The sequence below is a fragment of the Lepisosteus oculatus genome, chromosome 23 (assembly GCF_040954835.1).
Source record: "Lepisosteus oculatus isolate fLepOcu1 chromosome 23, fLepOcu1.hap2, whole genome shotgun sequence".
Classification (NCBI taxonomy): domain Eukaryota; kingdom Metazoa; phylum Chordata; class Actinopteri; order Semionotiformes; family Lepisosteidae; genus Lepisosteus; species Lepisosteus oculatus.
Window position 1 is genome coordinate 12768853 of NC_090718.1, and position 20012 is coordinate 12788864.

General features: G+C 47.3%; 2 protein-coding genes across 3 annotated transcripts; one reads left to right on the forward strand and one right to left on the reverse strand.

The window, feature by feature from the left end:
* Window position 1: 1 nt before the first annotated feature.
* foxred1 (FAD-dependent oxidoreductase domain containing 1) lies at window positions 2-11443 on the forward strand. The gene is made up of 11 exons (XM_069182580.1): window positions 2-427; window positions 1442-1662; window positions 2858-2968; window positions 3683-3801; window positions 4328-4422; window positions 5382-5483; window positions 5875-5912; window positions 6767-6927; window positions 7990-8119; window positions 8674-8778; window positions 9547-11443. Exons 1-11 carry the CDS (start codon window positions 277-279, stop codon window positions 9799-9801), a joined length of 1488 nt encoding a protein of 495 aa, XP_069038681.1. The 5' UTR covers window positions 2-276; the 3' UTR covers window positions 9802-11443.
* Window positions 11444-11648: 205 nt separating this feature from the next.
* On the reverse strand, window positions 11649-20007 carry cry5 (cryptochrome circadian regulator 5). 2 transcript variants are annotated; one of them, XM_069182579.1, is made up of 11 exons: window positions 19637-20007; window positions 18402-18627; window positions 17564-17758; window positions 17147-17265; window positions 16265-16419; window positions 15919-16059; window positions 15328-15495; window positions 14824-14964; window positions 14043-14194; window positions 13347-13567; window positions 11649-13099 (listed from the first exon to the last, which is right to left on the reverse strand). In XM_069182579.1, the coding sequence occupies exons 2-11, from the start codon at window positions 18614-18616 to the stop codon at window positions 13008-13010; spliced, it is 1599 nt and encodes a 532-aa protein (XP_069038680.1). In that variant the 5' UTR covers window positions 18617-18627; window positions 19637-20007; the 3' UTR covers window positions 11649-13007. The 2 variants fall into 2 exon arrangements, with proteins under 2 accessions (XP_069038680.1, XP_069038679.1); XM_069182578.1 differs by having other exon boundaries at window positions 18402-18641.
* Window positions 20008-20012: the final 5 nt, after the last annotated feature.

The window sequence follows — 20012 nt, forward strand, 5'->3', positions numbered from 1 at the left end:
ACCGGACTTACACACCCTCTTGTCATGTGATCAGGGACTTCGGTTTTACGCTATTAAGACGCGACCAACAGCAACCTTGTAACGTGATCCGGGAATGAACCTTAAGAGTCTGGCCTGTTGGCTTCTAACATCTTAAATCACGTGTTTCTGGCTCCGCCGACCTACGGTACCAATGAGAGGGCTCCCCTCTGCTTCACTCGGGGCTGTTTAGCTAGAATACGATATCTAGTACAGCTGTACAAGTCATTTACTACTTATCCAGCCTGTGCGTGAGAAATGGCAACGTGGAGCGGTTGTTTGCGGGTCGCCAGAGCCAGGACTGGCACCGTCAGCCACGGCTGCAGGTTCGTTGAGCATGCCCTCCGGACACCTGTCAGCCCCAGGGGCTTCAGCACCGGCAAAACGACCCGACAGGACTTCTTTAAAGGTGACTTCTGTTCGTTTTTTCCCCCTAAGTACGCCATGCATTTGCTTCTAAGATAACAAGAAATCATCTTTGCTGGCAATACATTATTATTACTAAAAACACCAATACCTTTTCATGTTTTATGTGCTTACTGTTAGATTATTAACTGTAGTGTATGGTTACTAACAAATTTATCTTTGAGCTATGAGGGGCTAAAACCCAGCAGTGAAGAGAATCGCGGTCAAATATTTCATGCATAGTTCAGTTTCCACTGAAATAGCCGTGTGTCATAAAATGAGATTTCTGTTAGAATGAGATGGAATGAAATCATTCATTAGCAGTTGCCATTTTATTTAAAATACTGGGGCAAACATTTTATCCAAACTAGTGACAAGTTGCCCGCCAGGTGCATGTTTGCACTGGGACAGGTAAAGGTTTATTCTGTGCTGAAAGGAAAAGAAAAAAAGAGACACAGCATCGTCACACACCTGCTCCACAGCGATGACTGTTGTCTCTCTTTTCCTTTCCATACAGAATAAACTTTTCCTTGTCCCTTTTGCAGCCTACGCATGCTGACCCAGCTGTTTGAAGTCAGACCTGTAGTCCCCAGTTATATCAGACATGACGTCCCGAAAGCACTGGGACACGGTCTTGATTCTGCAGTCCCACTGCGTGTCCTGGGCTTTGTGGAGCGGTGCTTTTGCTAAATGTTTGACTCAACGAATTAATCAGTCATTTCCACATGCAAGTCCTTGGTGCTGATTAGCTCAGACTTGAACCTGGTTTCCAGGACGAAAGATGAAAGGTGACTCCCCCCCCCCCCTTCCTGGGTGGGCCTCCAGACTGTGATAGGGATGCACCCAAGCCCACAGGGCTGATCCCCTCTTAGACAGCTGGGGGGGACTGGAGCAACTGGTAGAGCGGCAGTGTCTGCAGCAGGTACTCGAACCTGCACCCCCCCCCAGTAAACACCGCAGCTCAGTAATGTCACCGTCACTGAGCACAGCCCTGTCCTGTCCTGTTCCTCCCGCGCAGATCTGGAGGCGCAGCTGAAGGCGTTCCGGGAGAAAGCGGCCGCGGTTCTCCCCACCAGCGGCTGGACCCCCCCGGAGATCAACCCCGACCCGCCTCCCGAGCGGGCCGACGTCGTGATCGTGGGCGGCGGGGTGGTGGGCTGGTCCGTGGCCTACTGGCTGAAGAGGAAGCAGAAGTTCCCGGAGAGGTTTGAAGTGGTCGTGGTGGAGAAAGACCCTACGGTGGGTGCCGGCCGACGGGCTGGGGAGAAGTGGAAGAGAAATGGCCTTAATCTATATATTAATAATCCTGCTTCCTATACATTGCTGCAGTGTTCGCCTTAGGGTGGGCGAGTCGTACTTGCATGCACAGTTAATGTTATACCTTATATCCAACGTGTCGTCTGTGTACAGTACAGACCCCTGCATCGGAGGGGCTGATAATCTGGTGAGTGGGAACACAGCCGCTGCCGAATGGTTACAGAGGCACTTTTAATTAGCATGGCCGCCATTCCTCCCCCAGGGGGCGCCCCACTACTCCTGTCATTAGTTCCGGGATTGTTGCCGTGTTCCCCAGGTCTGGCCTGTTGTCTACTGTTATTTAAAGCCTAGCTCCAGTCCTCGGGGCTCAACATTAGGGTACGGGTGTCATGAAGGCCGCCTAGCACCAGGAAACCCTACGTCCGTCTCCTGAGGGCATAGGCCTCATCCCCGACACCTCCCGGGGTCTGAGCCTGGGGTCTGGAGGATCTCCCCCCGTTATCCCAGGATCTCCACGTTTTGCGGTGTGTTTTCCCCCTACCAGGGGATTTTAACCCTACTCGCATCAGAGGATGGATTCATTGTTAATGGACTTTTGGACTGTGCCCTGACCTGCCTTTGGACCTGCTCGGATTTGGATGCCATTCTTTGTCTCCCCGGCTCACTGTCTCATGGACTGTCACTATTCTTTTGTGCACCATTACCCAGTTTTCCCATACCGCGCCTCCTGTTTCCTCCAGCTCTTACCCAATCACATAGGCTCCACTACAAAACCCGACACGGACTGCAGACGACGTCCGTAACGCTGAAGGGGTTTTTTCCATGGATCTCAAGCTCAAAGAAGTGCTGTAATCGTGATCTCCTGAACCCAATGTGTGGAAATAACAGCCTGAAAAGGTTTTGCAGAGGAAGGAGCAAGGCACAGCTCTAGCAGTGTACCTTATGACAGGGTTATCTAATAAATAACTCAAAACTGTACTATATTATATTAGGGTCCTGTTTCAGTTAGGAATCTCAATTTTTGTTTCTGTTTGGTATCACGAAACTGATTGAAAAAGGAATTCCTTCATTTGCAAACTGTATTGGCATTGTCCAGACCACAAAATACTACTATTTCGGCTTGTAATTTTTTTTTTTATTTTGGAGTCATTTCTTTCCTTTCCCTTTTCCGTTGCAGTATTCCCAAGCTTCCACTGTGCTCTCTGCTGGAGGGATCCGACAGCAGTTCTCCATGCTTGAAAACATCCGCCTCTCTCTGGACTCTTCCATGTTCTTGAAGAACATCAATGTAAGAGCATGGAAGGTGTTAGCAAGCAGACCAAGGCTATAAGGAGTTCATATGCCTTTTCTTCCTAGCATGTTACTCGGATTAATTGCCAGGTACATTCGTTGAGCATCGGGAATTGGGGTAACCAGCTGTTCCTCGATAAAGTGTTGGGACAGGAATTGACAATCAAGGAAAAGGCCCACATTTTGTATAGCTTATAGCACAAGGCTGGCTGGTCCTGGTCCCGGAGAGCTGGGAGAAATTATTTAATTGCTTTCGTAAAGTTGATAATGAGCTGATGAGACAGAATTAATATCTGTAGACATGCCAGCTCTCCTGGATCAGGGTTTACTGCCCCTGCTAAAGCAAGTTGCCAGTAGTGTCTCTTAACTGTCTCCAAAACTTGAGCACATTGCTATTGCAAGTGGTACTGGCAGACCAGTAGGTGGCTCCACTTCCTCCAATCCAATATTCCAGTATAGTGAAGCAGAGTACCTTGCTGTAGGAGGTATAGGAGCTTCTATTAACAGGCAGACTGCTTAAAAAGAATTAAAATACAGCAGAATACAAAGGAAATCTTAGTTTGTGATTTGTGCTATCACTGCACTGTGTCAAAATTGAGCATTTTTATTTTAGGAAGCTTCCCTTTATGCTTTGGTTGAATGTGTTATGGGGGTAAAACGTTTGTGCTCTGTAACATTTTGATAACCAAGGTAATTTCCTTTCACTCTCCAGGAGCATCTTCATGTGTTGAATGAAGATCCAATTGACCTGCAGTTCAATCACTCGGGGTATCTGTTCCTAGCAAGCGAGAAAGGAGCTGAAGTGATGGAGGAGAACCATCTTCTCCAGAGGTGATTTGAAGAGTGGCTTCTTAACCTCCCAGATGCTGAAACATCTGTCCGCCTTGGCTCCATGCAGAAAGAGTGCTTTCATATGTGTATTGGCCCAATGTTTTGTGTCAGAGTTCACTATTCTTGAATATGTTTTATTTGTACACCTAAGTTCAAAAAGGTTGGCATCCAACCGTTCAGTTGAATCTCAGGTGCTCATGTCTACGAAGTCCTTTAAAGTTGTGACAAAAATCAATGTTCTTACCAACTAAATGTTCAGTTTGGTTTTACCTTTACTGAAAGTGCTAAAATGATTGAAGTGATTTGCCTTAGTGCTGCAGGTGGCATTCTGTGGGAGTCCTTTGTCAGTACACTGGTTTAAAAAAGAGTCCAGTGAAAGTGGTCGGAAAATCACTCTCCTCCGAAGCAGCCGGAGAAATTCCTCTTGCACTGCAGGGCCGATTTCCATCGCGACGGGACTATAATGAGGTTTTCGGTCTGAAGCCAGGATGGCCGGTATGAAACGATGTGGCTGTTTGCCTTTTAGGAACGTCGGAGCCAAAGTTGCTCTGTTCTCACCAACGCAGCTGAAGGAGAAATTTCCGTGGATCAACACGGATGGTGTGGCCTTGGCTTCATACGGTAATTCAGAGTTCAGTTTTGCCCTTCTCAGAAGTTGCCGCGCACTGTCCTAAAGACCATGGAAGTGAGACGAGTACAGGTCTCCCTGGCCTTGCTGGGATTGGCTCATGGGCCCAGAGCCACGTGGCGCCTCAGCTGCAGCAGAACTCTACAATGTCTGAGTTGCGGGGGGGGTGGAGTGATGTCACTTCTGCAACATGCTTGGTGCGTTGAGCCCTGTTTTACATAAGGTGATGCCCGTGACCCATGACGCAAACGTGCGAAAACCCCCAACCTTTCTTGACTGAGCTGCTGTCTGGATGGGTCACAGTGGCCCAGCCCCTGATTCTGGTCATTCATGTCAAACCTGTCACTAAAGGCACCCAGTATTGCTGCAGTACAGGTTTCTGGACCGATATCTCCTGTGGTCTTCATTCCAGTCAGCCTAAGTCTGATTTACGCTTGCTCTGAGCTGAGGGTTTTGGGAGAACAGTGGTTATATGGTTCTGACCCTGTTAATTCATAGACTGCAATACTGTTCCGCCACCTCTGCACAGCATTTGCCATTTACCTAGTGCTGTGTGTGGTCTGTTCTTGAGCAGGTAGGAACTCCACGCCCCATGAATTCAGGCACTGCCTTTTCTGATCATGTGTGACCCATCAGTCCAGATGCCTCTCAAGCTGCAGCCGTTTTGTCCCTGGAACAGTATTTGCATTCGTGGTATGTGAAGACTACGTTGTCATAGGTGTTGCATGGGAACAGTCACTCCCAGTGGTACTCCTGAGATGATGCACCTGATAGTTTGCACAAACTCTATTGAGGAAACGTCAAAAGAAAATGCATTTAGCATTGTTTCCACTTCATGAACCTAAGGTCACATGCTTGCGATTTTGCCAGCTTGTTGGCTTGCTTAAGAGTCTTTAGCTCATAGATGCTGAAACGTATCATACCATAGAGTGTCTTTGTTCTTGCATTGCAGGCTTGGAAAATGAGGGCTGGTTTGATCCCTGGACTCTGCTGAATGCTTTCAGACGCAAAGCAATGTCTATGGGAGTCCACCAGTGTTTTGGAGATGTCAAAGGTCAGTGGGTACTGTCCTAATTAAATCCCGCTCTTTGGCACTTTATTCTTATCCGTAAAGCTGTTTGCATTCAGAACAGAAGTTAATGTTGTACAAAGGAGTGCCAGTATTGTGATCAGTAGTAGTAATGCCATTTTATGTTCATTCATATATACCAAATCTTAATATGAATCCACAATTAATTACCACCTCCCAGTCCATCTCATCAGATCACTTCCTAAATGTGGTTGAGTTACCCAAGTCTTTGCTTCTGTGCCACTCGGCACAAAACAAAATCAGTCCCTCAGCATCGCGATTTTTTCAGGAAAAGTCTTTGGTTTAGTAATATTTGCTAACCGACCCCAGTTATGTGGCCATTAAATAAGATGTCTAATGCTCTTCTGCACTGCAGGGTTCAAGATTGTCAACAACAAGATTCACAATGTCATCGTAAGTATTGTGGCTACAGTTGAAATTTTTTGAGTAATGAGTAATGGAAACGCTGCTTTCTCCCGGAGAATCATTGATTTCTTCGTGTTTGGAATTTTACAGAATGACCGTAAGACATACTGGAGGAGTGATCTAGCTGCCTTTGTTTGGCAAAAGCAGAAATACCCCTTGAGTTTCTCTGTATTACCGATTTAATTCCTGAATTATTATCGTCTTTTCCCCATGCAAAAATAACATTTGCACTGCAATGGAAACCTTTTATCTCGTCTTCGCTCTCTGAATGTGTAACATCTACTGTCGGATCCAGTTGCCTGAGGATGCGGTCATCTTGTAGTGTGCCAGAACAATATATTCCTGTCGTTCATTCAGAATGTATGGCTTTCCCAATTTTGCTTTATTGTTGACATTGCAGACGTTGTAAAACAGATTTGTAACCTCACAGCTTTTGTTTTCTGGGCGACATGTACTGCAAAGAAACCAAACTGGTTTTGTCAGAGACCCTTTCATACATGTCTTACTGTTTCGGTGATCTGGTTACTCCTTTTACATTTTCTGTCTTTCCTGCGCTGTGTAATGATTGTTAGCTTCCTCTTGACATCGCAGACTGCTAGTCAGGGCTGCTGCCATCAGTATTATCAAGCAGGTAGCTGCATCAGCATGCGTAGGCTGCAAAGGGGCAAGTAAAGGTTTATTCCATGCTGAAAAGAGAAGACAAACAGTGGAGCTTTCTTCAGGTGTACTATCATATCCATTTCCTCACAGAAGAACAAGAGCAGGCTCTTTGTGTGAAGTCAATGGAATCTCTGGTTCTCCATCTTTCTGTGGGAGCTCTTCCTCGTTCTGTACCCACTCAGGTCCGCATTCCCAACAGCCTGGAGCAGTACTCCATAAAGTGCAGCGCGTTGGTGAACGCCGCCGGCGCGCAGTCCGGGAAGGTGGCGGAGCTGGCTGGCATCGGCGTGGACCCCGCCAACACCACGAGCAATATGCCTGTCCCGGTGGAGCCCCGCAAGAGGTACGTGGCGTCGCCGGTTACCCACCCTCAGTCAGTCCGGTGTGCAGCTTGTTTCTTCCTTCTCGAGGAAGGAGGACGTAAACTCTACATATTTATTGTGTCATACAGGTGTCTGTGTAGTAGAAGTCTCTTTATTTCATATGCATATGGAAGAACAGCTAGTGACCACCAGACTCAAAAATAAGTAACTAAAGATGGTCTTTTATACCTTAAAACAAACAAGTTGCTACGTCACTTTCTGAACAAATGATAAGACAGCAACACATGCCAATATTGTAATTAATTATACCTGAGTTGCAGACTAGACAACAGTAAGTTCTTTTCATATGTTCTGGGCACACAGCCAGCTTACCAAATACATGCCCTTTATCTCACTGACCAAGGACAGGCAGTATATTTACATATTTGGGTGCAAAGCCAACGTCTAGCCACTAGACTGCATAGTTTACAAAAAATGATATTATTATCTCACTTCCCAGGTGTCTCCCTTATCTCTTCATATTCCCACATGAAGAGGACAGGAATTTAAATTCACATCATCATTATTACCTAGAAATATTGTCATATGCTCTTTGGCAGGGGAAATAAAAACACCTCTTGTTTTCTCGTTTGTATTTTCTGAATGTCCTCCAGAACATGGTGATGCAGCTGGAGCAAACTGAAAATTCTGTTTTCTGAACATGAGCGACAGATTAGCAGCTGCAGATGTTTCACAGGACAAAAAAAACTCTTTAGCAAGCGGAGACGTTCGGTTTGTCTCCTTGTGTAAAGACTGTCCTCAGTCCGCCGTAAGGTGTATCGCTAAATGAAGATTAATGGTAAGATGGCGGGTGCTACAGCTGAACTGAAAATAAATCATGTAGCTTATTCCCTCCTCCCCCCCCCCCCCAGTCACTGGGTGTAATGCTTCTTGATTCCCAAACTCTGGCAGATGTAGCCCAGTGTATCTGTCCAGATGCAGTATTCAGGACTGGTGAATCGTTGAAAGCGGAAAGGGTTCACTGGTGACTTCAGGGTTTTGGAAACGTGCTTATTCTGTGCACCCTCTCAATCCCCCTCCAGGTACATCTATGTCGTTCACTGTCCTGATGGGCCTGGGTTAGACATGCCCTTCGTCATCGACTACTCAGGCTTTTACATCAGAAGAGAAGGACTGGGGGGCAACTACATTACAGGAAAGTCCCCTGAGGAGGTGAGCAAGGAGGCTGGACTGGGTGAAGACTATGCATAGTGATGCAAAAACATAATTTAAGCAGACTGCCAAGTTACATAGAGAGTATCTTCTTTGAGGGTGCTCATCTGCAGCAGTGAGTTCCTCGGGTGGTTTTCCCAACGCAGAAGTCAAACGATTTAGAATCTCTTATGACACTCTTGGATGTTCAGGCGTTACGAATTGATCAGAAACAATGCAAATGAGATTTAACGAGAAGCTCACCCGTTTTAATAACCTGCTACCCGCCGTACAGAAGTGTTTGCTGAAGTTGTCAAATATACAGTAAAACACTCTTAAGATGGTTTAATTCATTTTTAATAAACTGCAGTCATTTATGAGTGATTTAATCCTACACAGTGAGATGCTATGAATGAGATGCTGGGCCTGATCTACTGTAGTTTACAGCATAATCTACTGTTTGGATATGAAATGCTTTCTTTCTCTTGCTTCTCTGAGGTAGAAAGTACAAATGCTTGACAATTTCTGGTCCAGAGTTTTATACCACACTTTGCCAAATGTTTGCTGTTGTTCAGGAAGAAGAGCCAGACACCAGTGACCTGGAAGTGGATCATGAGTTCTTCCATGAGCAAGTGTGGCCCAGATTAGCCAGCCGAATCCCATGTTTCGAGAGCCTGAAGGTGGGTCAGTGAGCAGAGTGTAAGAGATGAGGTTTTAGTACTTTCATTGACATTTGCATCCTGCAGCTTCAGTATATTATTTTAAAAGTAAGCTCTTTGTCAAAAATATGCTTTCCATCCATCATTGCTGCATGTTTATGATTCCTATATTAAGGAAAATTGATTTCTAAGAACAGAGGATCTCATTTAGACAGTGGCTTGATGGCAGTGATAAATGAGATCCACTGCATTAATAACCAGTGCCTGGAGAGCTTAAACTACACAATCTGTTTTCCTTTATGTAGCTATGACTTGGATAGCCCCTGCAGCTGCCTGAAAGTATACAGACAGGACTGAAACCAAGGAGAGAAAAAGAACATGGGATTAAGCTCTTCTTGTTCCTTACTATACACCATACTGTAAAAAAGGCGCTGTCCTTCAGATGTGACGTAAAACCGTGGTTCTGACTCTCTGTGCTCGTTAAAAATCCCAGGGCGTTTCTCGAAAAGAGTAGGGGTGTAACCCTGGTGTCCTGGCCAAATTTCCCCACTGGCCTTTACCAATCATGGCCTCCAAATCATCCCCATCTATGAATTGGCTTCATTACTCTGTTCTCCTCCCCACTGATAGCTGATGTGTGGTGAGCGTTCTGGCGCACTATGGCCTCCGTCGCATCATCCAGGTGGATGCTGCACATTGGTGGTGGTGGAGAGGAGTCCCCATTTCCTGTGTAATGCTTTGAGTGGAGTGTCCAGAAAAGTGTCCACTGTTTACTTGCCTCTCCACCAGGTGACCAGCGCGTGGGCCGGTTACTACGACTACAACACCTTCGATCAGAACGGCATCGTGGGGCAACACCCTCTGGTCGAAAACATGTACTTCGCCACGGGCTTCAGCGGGCACGGCCTGCAGCAGGCGCCCGCCGTGGGCAGGGCGGTGGCCGAGCTCATCCTGGACTACAAGTACACGACCCTGGACCTCAAGGCGCTGGGCTTCATGCGCATCCTCACCAGCTCGCCCAAGCTGGAGAGGAACATCATCTGACCAAGCGACTGTGGACGGAGGCGGAGGCGGTTCGAGAGAGTTGTACGTGGGGTGGCAAGGGGGGGGTCATGACAGATTCATTATTTTGTTGGGTAAGAAGATATCAATAGACTTTTAACTTGTTCAGTAACAAAACGGTTGTTTTTGATGCTTAATACAGGAAGCTTTTTTAAAAAAAATCTGATCATCAAGGTTGTGGTTTTAGTTGCATAGACCACCCCCCCACCAAGGGTCACTTATGTTTTCACAAGAGAAGGACACATCCAGCATCAGTGTAGTCATCGCCAAAAAGTCGCCAAAACTGGTCAGTTGTTTGATGAACACCAATCCTCCAAGCAGACAACAAAGTCCTGAATATAACGTTCAACACAATTTATTTTGCAATATCTTGACGTGTTGCAATAACGCTACAACGGCAAGGTTAAACAGGCTTCTCGTGACTATGAGAGCTGAAGGCGGCGATTGCCGTGGTGTACGGCACATCGCCTCGCAAACTCGTCCAAATCCAGAGCTTCGTTGAGACTCCATGCTGAGAGCCGCTGTACTTGTTCAAGGAAGAGGGCATGGAAGTGATTCTTCACTAGCTGAAGAGCTGGAAAAAAACTCCCTTCACATGTTGCACTGCTGGCCGGCACTACCACAACTGTTTTACATAACCGGAACAGCTCAAGAGAAAAAAACCTCTTTGTACGGATCCAAAAAGGTCAGAAGTTCGATCAGACAGGATGGATGGTCTTTCCCACTTTTTGTTTGTCGATCCAATGATCTCCAAGTTTGATGCACTTGATTGTTTGAGATCCTCAACATCTGCTCCCAATGCATTTGCCAATAAGAGAATAGCCCCCTCATTTAAAAAAAAACATGCTGCTTGATGGATTTAATGCCTGGATACCCTTCATGATCTCACAATCTTTTGAGTTGGAGAAACACCTTTTCATTTCACCAATCATACAGTCAATGCCGGGGGGTAATGTACTTTGAACTCAAAAAACTTTAACTGAATATTTAGGCATTTTTAACAATCTGCTAAAGGCATTTCATATTATATTATTATAAAATAATTTCATATTATATTATCAGGTTTTCACAAGCCCTTTGTACCAAGGCCAGAGATTGTAGAAATCTGACTGCTTGTGGTTGAAGCCACCATGAGCTGTGAATGAAGTGGCTGTTACAGGAGGTGGGTGTCTGATCTGCCTCACCTGGAGCAGCCAGCAGGTGGAAGTGTGCCGCTGCAGTGCAGATATTCCCAAGGGAATTTTCACTCTTCCGGCAGGGCTCATTCCCGTTAATTTGGGCTGTAGCTGAGCATCAGTTTTCTCTGCCTCCCACTACATTCCTGCGTCTTCAGTAACTTGCTTCAAATATTTTGCCTTTCCTTTTGTTACACAAAATTGTATACTATTAAATTGGTTTCAGTGCTTATTAAATTGAGCTAGTTTAGGAAAATGTGTACAGTTGGGCTTTTTTTTTTAAACTTACTTTCTTTGTATTTAATGTTTTAAGTCCTACACTAGAGTGAATAAGGAGCCCCCCTCTGGGGAACAATGTGTAGAGAGAGAAAGACTTCAGGAATCACCAGTTTTGGGGAGCGCAGGTTCCTTTCGACAAAGGCACATTAAATTCAATTTTCCTTCAGAAACGACAAATCTTGTTTGATTTCTGCTGTCGTCTTAACCAGATCTAAGTATTGAAAAATGTACCGAAAATGAGGACATTAATTTTTGAGGGTCCAGTGAATTTGGGGCATCTGCTATAAAGGGTTATTATCTCATGGTAGTGATTAGGTATTACCTTATTCACTCCTGCACAGCTCCAATCACTACCCAAGAATGACAAGAGCATAATTATTCCCATCTTTCTTTACTGGCACCATTAGGAAGGACATAGCAAAAGACACAATTTTGGTTTGTACTCGTTACAGGCATGTAGCAAGAACTATAGAAAAAAAAGTTAGAAAAATCTACATGTGACAAAAACTTGTGTATCTACAGGATGCTGACATCTTCCTCTTCAAGGAAAGGTGGGAGAGCAACAAAAGGCGAACTGGCATGATATTCAGTTAAATGTGCAATTTCAACAGCTCTTGGGCTAACATTTTCACCAGACGCTGATAAGACCTTATTTAGAATACTGTGTACAGTTTTCAACACCAGTTACATAGCCTTAGTGAAAAGAGAAGACAAAAAAAAAAGAGTAGGCAATTCAAGTATTGAGATCAAAGGCACTGAAGACTGGACTTTTTCCTTAGTTAACAGTGAAAACGGACCGAACAGTGTGAAAACCACAAGGAACCACATTTAAAACACAACAGAAGGCTCTTTTCTTTTTTTTTTTTACACAAAAGGGCTGTGAATGTCTGCAACAAGCTACGCATTCAAGATGTCAAAGCCAACTGGCTTTTTTAAAGACAGTTGGTTGAGGTCCTTCGGTCAGTTGGTTACTGGCAATCAAATGACATTTTGGACCAAACAGCCTCCTCTCATTTGTAACCTTACTTAAGTGTGTGGTTAACAACTATTTTAAGTTATTTCCAAACCATATCAAAAACTTACAGCTCAGGGGTAAGCTAAATGTTTATTATTTCCTAGCACAATTACCTTATTTTTTAAATTGCGAACAGTGAGCTTGGTCTTCAGGGTTCACACAGCTGTCCTATGTACCTCAGCAACAAAACATGGCTAAAGATCCTAATAATAAAACAAGCAGTACTATTAGTTTACAAGACAGTTTTTAACCCCCAAGCTTTTATATATTTATACCAATATTTCCAGAAGACAACAGAAGGTATATAAATACCCCCATCCATCTAACCATTTCACTGAAAATGGTGTCACGGGGCAGCCGAAGCCTATCTCCAGCCTATTGCAGGCTGCACACACTCACACCAGGGCCAATTTTCCCAGAAGCCAGTTAACCTACCAGTATGTCTGTGGACTGTGGGAGGAAACTGGTACCCTGAGGGAAACCAGGTGAATATTGAAAGTCTAGAACTGGACCCAGGGCCCTAGCGCTGCAAGGCAGCAATGCTAACTACTGTGACACCAAGCCACCCTGTATATAAATACTCTTGCAATCTAAAATGTCATGGGAAAAAAAACTTCCAAGTAAAAGGCGTACAGCTGTGCTTTACGACCCTTCCTGCCTCATCGAACGCCCTCTCCTTCCATGTGCAGGACACATTCCTGGAGGCCCGCAGTCACTCGCTATCCACTTAGCGTCATCTTCTCTTCAACAGAATTTCGCTTTTGTTTCTTCGTCAGCAGGTCTGCCACTGACTGCCCTTTGCGTTTCATTCCTGGAAGAAAAGGAAATACACTTTATCATCATCATCCATTCTGAAGGGAAGAGTCAAGACGGTTAAATGCTTATTTTTCTTTTCACTTGGCCCTAGGAACCGCAGTTCAACAGGAAAACTGGTCAGGCTCAGAATCCGGCCAGTGGAAGCATAAGGAAGTACTCTGCTCTGCGGACACCTTCCGTACGAGAATGTTAAAGTTGCACTTGGAAACTGTTCCAATCCTTCTCCGTGTCCTCAGTCTCACCTTTCCCCGTGCCCTCTTGCTCGCCACCGAGTTGGGCACGCCGTGCGTATGCCAGCTTCATCCTCTGGATGTTCTTCTTGCTGACTACATCATGGTCCACAATTGGCCGGGGGTAATCTTTTCCCACAATGCACCCTGCTTGCTCTTGGACGCTGCGTGGCGCCTTCCAGGGCTCGTAGATATATGCCGATGGGAACTTTTTGAGTACAGGCAGGTACTTCCTATAACAGGATAGAGACTGTCAAGGAACTCCCTCCATTCCCTAAATCAGGGAATAAAAGCCATAGAATAGTGGGCACTGTTTCTGAGGCACTAACGTACCAAAGAAGGGATTTCTTATTCCTTTATATTAATATGTGAAGGTCAATTTGCGATTTTGTTTATATGCCATAAGACAATAAATCTTCAATAGGTGTCGTAATATCAACTTGACGTGAATAAACGAAAGAGAATCGAAACCCAGTTAAAGAATATTTACTTTGGCAAATGGTGCAACTGTAAATTTAAGAGCAATGAAGCCTCATATGAAATGTATTCCGCGGGTCTTCCTCAGATTGTCTGCATTAATTTGTAATTAAACATCCGTTATATAAAAAAAAATGCTTCCCAGTGAACAGCTGACCATGCTCTGGACTTCAGAATGTCCCTGCTGCTGCTCAGCGAGGCCCATGGGATGAAGTCGGGGCTCTGCGGTACCTGATGTAGTCCCCGTTCTTGTCCGTCTTCTTCCCGAAGGCGATGGGAGAGTAGACCCTGTAGTACTGGTGGAAGAAAGCGCTGGCTGACAACCACTGCCAGTTGCCAGCGTTCAGGGCCCAGTCTGCATCCAGCAGCAGCTCCTCGAACACCTGAAACAGGTACCAGACACAAGCCCCTCAGGCCCCACGTACGCGCTACAGAGGAAAGGGGGCGGAGCCAATCATCAAACTGTAATCTGTGACTGTCAAGGGGCGGGGGGGTGGAAAACCTATCTGCCTTCAAAACCTAGGACTATAATCTGCAAGGCCAACATTTGTCTTAGTAGTGTAGTGTTTGGTTAACACATACTCTTTGATAACGTGTACAATCACTTAAACGTTTCATTCAGATGAAGGCCATTAGAAAAGAAAACAGACTCTCAGCCTTTCCCTGCAACACATCTTGGAATATTTTGTGGAGAAAATATAACCTTCCGAGGAACGATAACAAAAGCAAAGCAAAGCAAGGCGAGTGGTTTTTTGTCCCAGAAAATTTCATTTATAAACAGGCACTATGCATCGGCGCCGACGCCAACCCCAGGCTGTGAACCTATCCCTTCATGGGCTGCAGTCCGTTTCCTTTTAATGGCGCTTTTCTATCCTAGGAAAAACCGATGGCGAGCATGTAGTTAAAAAAAACTTGTTCGATTAAGGAAAATGGAAACGGCAGGGGTTGGGGGGGATAGAGAACGAGGCGTTTGCGAACGGGACAGAGCAGCACAGACGGCTTTCCTCCTGACCTTCTGGCCCTCCTGCCAGCTGATCCAGAGGTCTCCGCGCGTGAGGAAACAGGCCACGGCGTGCCTGGCCAGGTGATGGACCCAGCCCTCGGACCGCAGCTGGGTCATGATGGCGTCGATGAAGGGGAAGCCCGTGCAACCCTGTGACACACACACACGCACGGACACTTGTGGGACAGAACGAGCAGCAGCGCTTGACGTAACCAGCCAGCCTGAAGAGCAGGCAGGCTGGGATAACCCATTTTCACTCGGGTAACTAAATTATTCAAAACGGGGATGTTCGAGGAGTTGGGTGGTGTTGGTGTGCAAGATGAAGAACCTTCCTTAGAGAGCCTACAGCTCGTGAGTATTGGCCATGGAGAGACAAGACCCTCTTGGCTCTTCGAGAGCACCTTTGGCATTGCTCATCACGGCCTTTTCACTCGCACTAATACGGGGGGGGGTCTTCCTTGGTTCTGGCGGCAGTGGGGGGTTCAGACTCACAAGCCCCTCCCGATCGCTCACCTCCCGCCAAGCCGCCAGGTGTTCTCCGTTCTCGTCCCAGTCGATCTGCACACAAACCGGGTTGCCCTCCATGCGGTCGAAGTTGGGGATGCCCAGGCCGGCGGTGTAGAAGAATTCCCTCCACAGCAGCTGGCCGTGCAGGGAGACGGGGGGCTCCGAGTGCTTCCGCTGTAGGAAACAGACTCCAACTGTGCTCAGCCTTAACAGGACACGGCACGGTGTGCCACATCGTAAGAGACACAAAGCAAAGCAGGTGGTGGCTTGACCTGCTTGGACGTCTGGAAGGAAGAGGCTTAGCTTACATATAATGGATGAAGCATTAAAGCCGTCCAGGGCCAACCAGGAGGCAAGTGCCAGTTACTTTTAAGAAAATGGTTAGATAAGGCTCCATTCTTGCGCCCAGCTAACACAAAGCTGACAAAATCTTGCGCGGAGAAAGCACCAGGGGTGTGAGCAGCGTTTTAGACGGCATCCCTCAGTTCTGCTTGTTCGTTTAGTTTTGTACAGAGCTGAGAGATAAGCAAACCAAGCAGCACGTCTTATGAAGTTCACGAGGGGCGGTTTTATTTCCAAAGTCGGGCAGACCCTCACCCCGCGGTACACGTCGGTCAGTCTCCACCAAAACGTGCGCGCCGACAGGCAGCCGAACTTCAGGTAGGGGCTGAGCACGGTGGTGCTGGGGCTGAGGGCGTTCGGCTCCGTGTTGGGCTTCTGGAAGCCACACACCCATGCCTGGGAAAGCAGACAATTCAGGTGAATTCAAGACCCAACCAAAAACTTGTTCGTGTTATCAACGGAGCTTCACAAGAAATAAAAATACTCTGGATGTGAGGCTTAACCAATTGATTCTCTCTGCCTCCTTCATTGTTTAAGTACAGCTTAAAGGGAGCCTTTTACAACACACATGTCCACCCTGCCCTGGACGCGCAACAGGTACCGTTCTCTGCATGTGTCGGTCCAGCCGGGACAGAGCCTCCGTCTCACCACCAGGGTACAATTCAGGACCAGCAGTCCGGGGATCCTGCCCCAGCTCCTCCAGGGTGGGGACCCCAAACTCCTCATCATGCCTCTCCGAACAGGGGGTGCACACACCTGTGGGGGAGTGGGGGGGGGAGAATATCAAAGGGAGCAAAATCCCCGTTCTTGGGTGTACGTACTAAAAAGACGCAGTAAACTGGATGACTACAGACACGTGAAGGTACAGTTAGTAGGAAATGTTGCACTATGCAATGAAGGGGTTATGGTACGTGTGAGGTAGCTCACTGTGCAATCACCTCCTGTCTAGTCTACATTTTTGAATGAATATTCATGAAAAATGTCATTGATTTTAAAAATGGGCATTGAGGCACGGTGGCACTGGGGCCTTGGGTTCAGCTCTTGGGGTGCTGTCTGTGTGGAGTTTGTATGTTCTTCCTATGTTCATGTGGGCTCCCTCCAGGTGCTCCGGTTTCCTCCCACAGTCCAAAGACATGCCGGGAGGTTAGCTGGCTTCTGGGGAATTTGGTGCTGGCGTGAGGGTGTGTCCGAGTTTGTTTCTGCGGGGGCCATGCAACAAACCGGCGTTTCATCCAGGGAGCGCCCTACCTCGCAACTGCTGCCTGCTGGGATAGGCTCCAGCTCCCCCGCAGGTCTGTACTGGATGTTAGAGAATAGATGGGCTTTGAGGGCGGGGCAGGGCCAGACCGCCTAACTCACACCTTCTCCACAACAAGCAGTTCATCAAAGTGAAGAAGGCTGCGCACACTTTCCGTGAAGCTTGAGGATGATAAACCCGCAGGTCCAGAAGCGGCCTGTGCTACTGCCAACGAACGCTCGATACCTTTCATGTCCTCGGCCGTCGGCGGTGGTACGGGTCTTTTGGGCGCACCGAGGGTTTTCAGCAGAGCCTGCAGCCGGTTATACGTCAGAGGAGCTTTCCCATTGTTCTCCACTAATATCCTGGTACGAGAAGAATGGGAGACAACCATTTTTCACACTTTACAAGGCTTTGAGCAGAGGTACCAACATGTTATAGACACCCAGGAGGAATAACTCCTGACCTTTGCGACAGTGTAGATTTCCCACAATGCAATCTTTAAATCTGTGATCCACAGACAAGCCTTCATCGATTTTTTTGCCTGGCCGTGAAACCCTTGGAGCCACGTGAGCCCTGGTGGACCCCGATATGCGAGAGCCTTCCTCGCCGTTTTTCGGAGACAAGACCGGGGATCAAGCCCCGGGTGGATGGCCGCAGTACCTCTCCGTGTCGTACAGCGTGTGGGAGACCTTCTGGATGACTTCCACGCCATGCTCCTCCGCGATCTTCCCCACCTGGGCGTCTCGCTGCCGGGCGTAGGGCTCCGTGTCCACCTCGAAGGTCAGCCGGGTCACCTTCCACTGCTCGAAGAGGCGAGGGAAGACCTCGGCCGGTGACCCCCGCACCACAAACAGCCTGATGAAACAGGACCGCAGGTCACCCTCAAGTGCGTCCGTTCATATACCATTGCAACACTTCAATTCCAAGTCTTCCTCCCCACCCGTTAACTGAATAATGGGGGCGATCTTCAACAGCAGGAAGAATTAAGTCAGGGGTGTTTAACACTTATCCTGGCAGAGGACTGTCTGCAGGTTTTCTCTGGTCTTGTCCAAGCTGCAGCACCTGAAGAACTGGGAAAAAGTGTCTAATGGGTTCAATTATTCCAATAATGAGCTGATTGATTTTATAAAGAACCAATTAGAATGGAAATCTGCAAACAGGCCACTTTGGAGCAGGACTGGGCACTCCTGAATCGAGTCACTAAAGAAAAGGATGGACATGGCCCACACTGGGTGTAGCGGAGCAAGTTTGGACACGGTGACATTATCGCCCTCCCTGCACGTAGCAGGGACCTCAGCCGCCTGGGCTGAGGGAGGTCTCCTTTAGCTCATGCAGCTGGTTCCCTAATGCGTTATGCCAGAGACCCGGGTTCGCGCCCCAGGTGTTGCGGGACTAAACGGGCGGGGTGGAGTGGCAGAGGGCACGAGCCCGCGCAGAACCGCGACGGTCACATGGGCACCCATCTCTGTTTAGCAGGCCGATCCAGCTCCCCTCTCACCTGGAGCCGAGCTTCCTCAGGTTACCGTCGAGGTCCTGGAGAGCCCGGAGGAGAAACCGCCAGCGGTTGACGCTCACCCGCGCGTTCTTGGGGAACCAGGGGTCCAGGAGGAAGACGGGCCAGAGCTCGGCGCAGTCCCGCAGCGAGGCCAGCAGAGCCGGGTTGTCGTGGAGACGGAGCCCCTTGCGGAACCAGTGGATGGAGCGGTGCATCATGGGCCTGGCGCCTGGGTGAAGGACACTGCTGGTAATTAGCGCGAGGCAGACCGGGAGCACAGAGGTTAAGACATCCATCCATCCACCTTCCAGACCGCTTCCTCTGGTTAAGGGTAGTGGGGGAGTCGGAGCCTATTCTGCCTAGCAACAGGCGCAAGACAGGGCACACCCTGGCTGGAACGCCAGTCCACTGCAGAGCAGCTACACACTCACAACAGGGACAATTTTCCTAGAAGCCAAATGACCTACCAGTGTGTCTCTGAGCTGCGAGACCCACTCGAACGCAGGGAGAAAGTACACATTTCCATACAGACAGCACGCCAAGTCCAGGATTGAACACAGGGTCCCAGTGCTGCCAGACAGCAGTGCCACTGTGACCACTGCGCCCAAGGTTAAAACTACACGTGGGAAAATTACAGTCCCAGCACTCCACTGACACAGCCTTATGGATGAGGCCAGCACAGTGCTCTATACTCTAGTGGGAGCACAACACAGTCACTCCAGTGTGCAGACTGGAGCAGGGCGTCATGCATGGGTGAAACCTATAGTAACAAGTATTAAAGTATATGAAACGAAATACGAACCGAATTAAAAAATGATAGAAAATAAAGTAATCTTTAAAACAATACCTTACGTATTCCTATGAATGTTACAGCCAAGAGCCGGGACATTATTGTCAGAAACCTTTTGGAGTACATCTAATTATTTTGAAAAAAACCATGTTCCATAGTGATTTCATACACATCTTTATTTTGTAGATCTTTGTACAAAGCAAGGAAAACGGGTGCATGCCTGATTTACTTGAAAATTGTTTGTTGTTTTTTTGGAGCTACACGCGTTGTGTAACGCAGTAATTACACAAGCATGACAGAAAACAGGGCACTTTTTTTTAAACCGTGCGTGGAGGAACCGGCAGATTACAGGACCGTGAAAGTGCAAAAAAAAGAGTTGATACAAAGAAAATGGTCAAGATTTAATAAAGCAACCATTTTAATATTTAAATATAATTAAATGGCAAACCTGGCAAATGCTTCCAGCCAAATCCAGTCAGAGTCCATATACTGTACCAGTACTAATTCCCAGATTCCACTTTAAAGACTGAGGTTCGAAGATTATCATTCAAAAAAAAAAAACCTGCCCGTGAAAACACGGTAGAATTGTTCATTTGCTTGACGTTTCCTTCTTCTTGTGCACCGACTTGCAAATTACTTAACCAGCATCCTGCAGCCTGAACAGTGTTACAAAACTCACCGCAACCCATGACGTCAGAAGAGCGAGACAGAAACTTCCAAGAGCCAATTAAAGCGCTCAATTCGGTGCCCATCTCATATGTACACTACATGCATGCACACGTGGTGCCGGTTCGATGCGATCAATCGCTGAGGTTTAGAAGCAG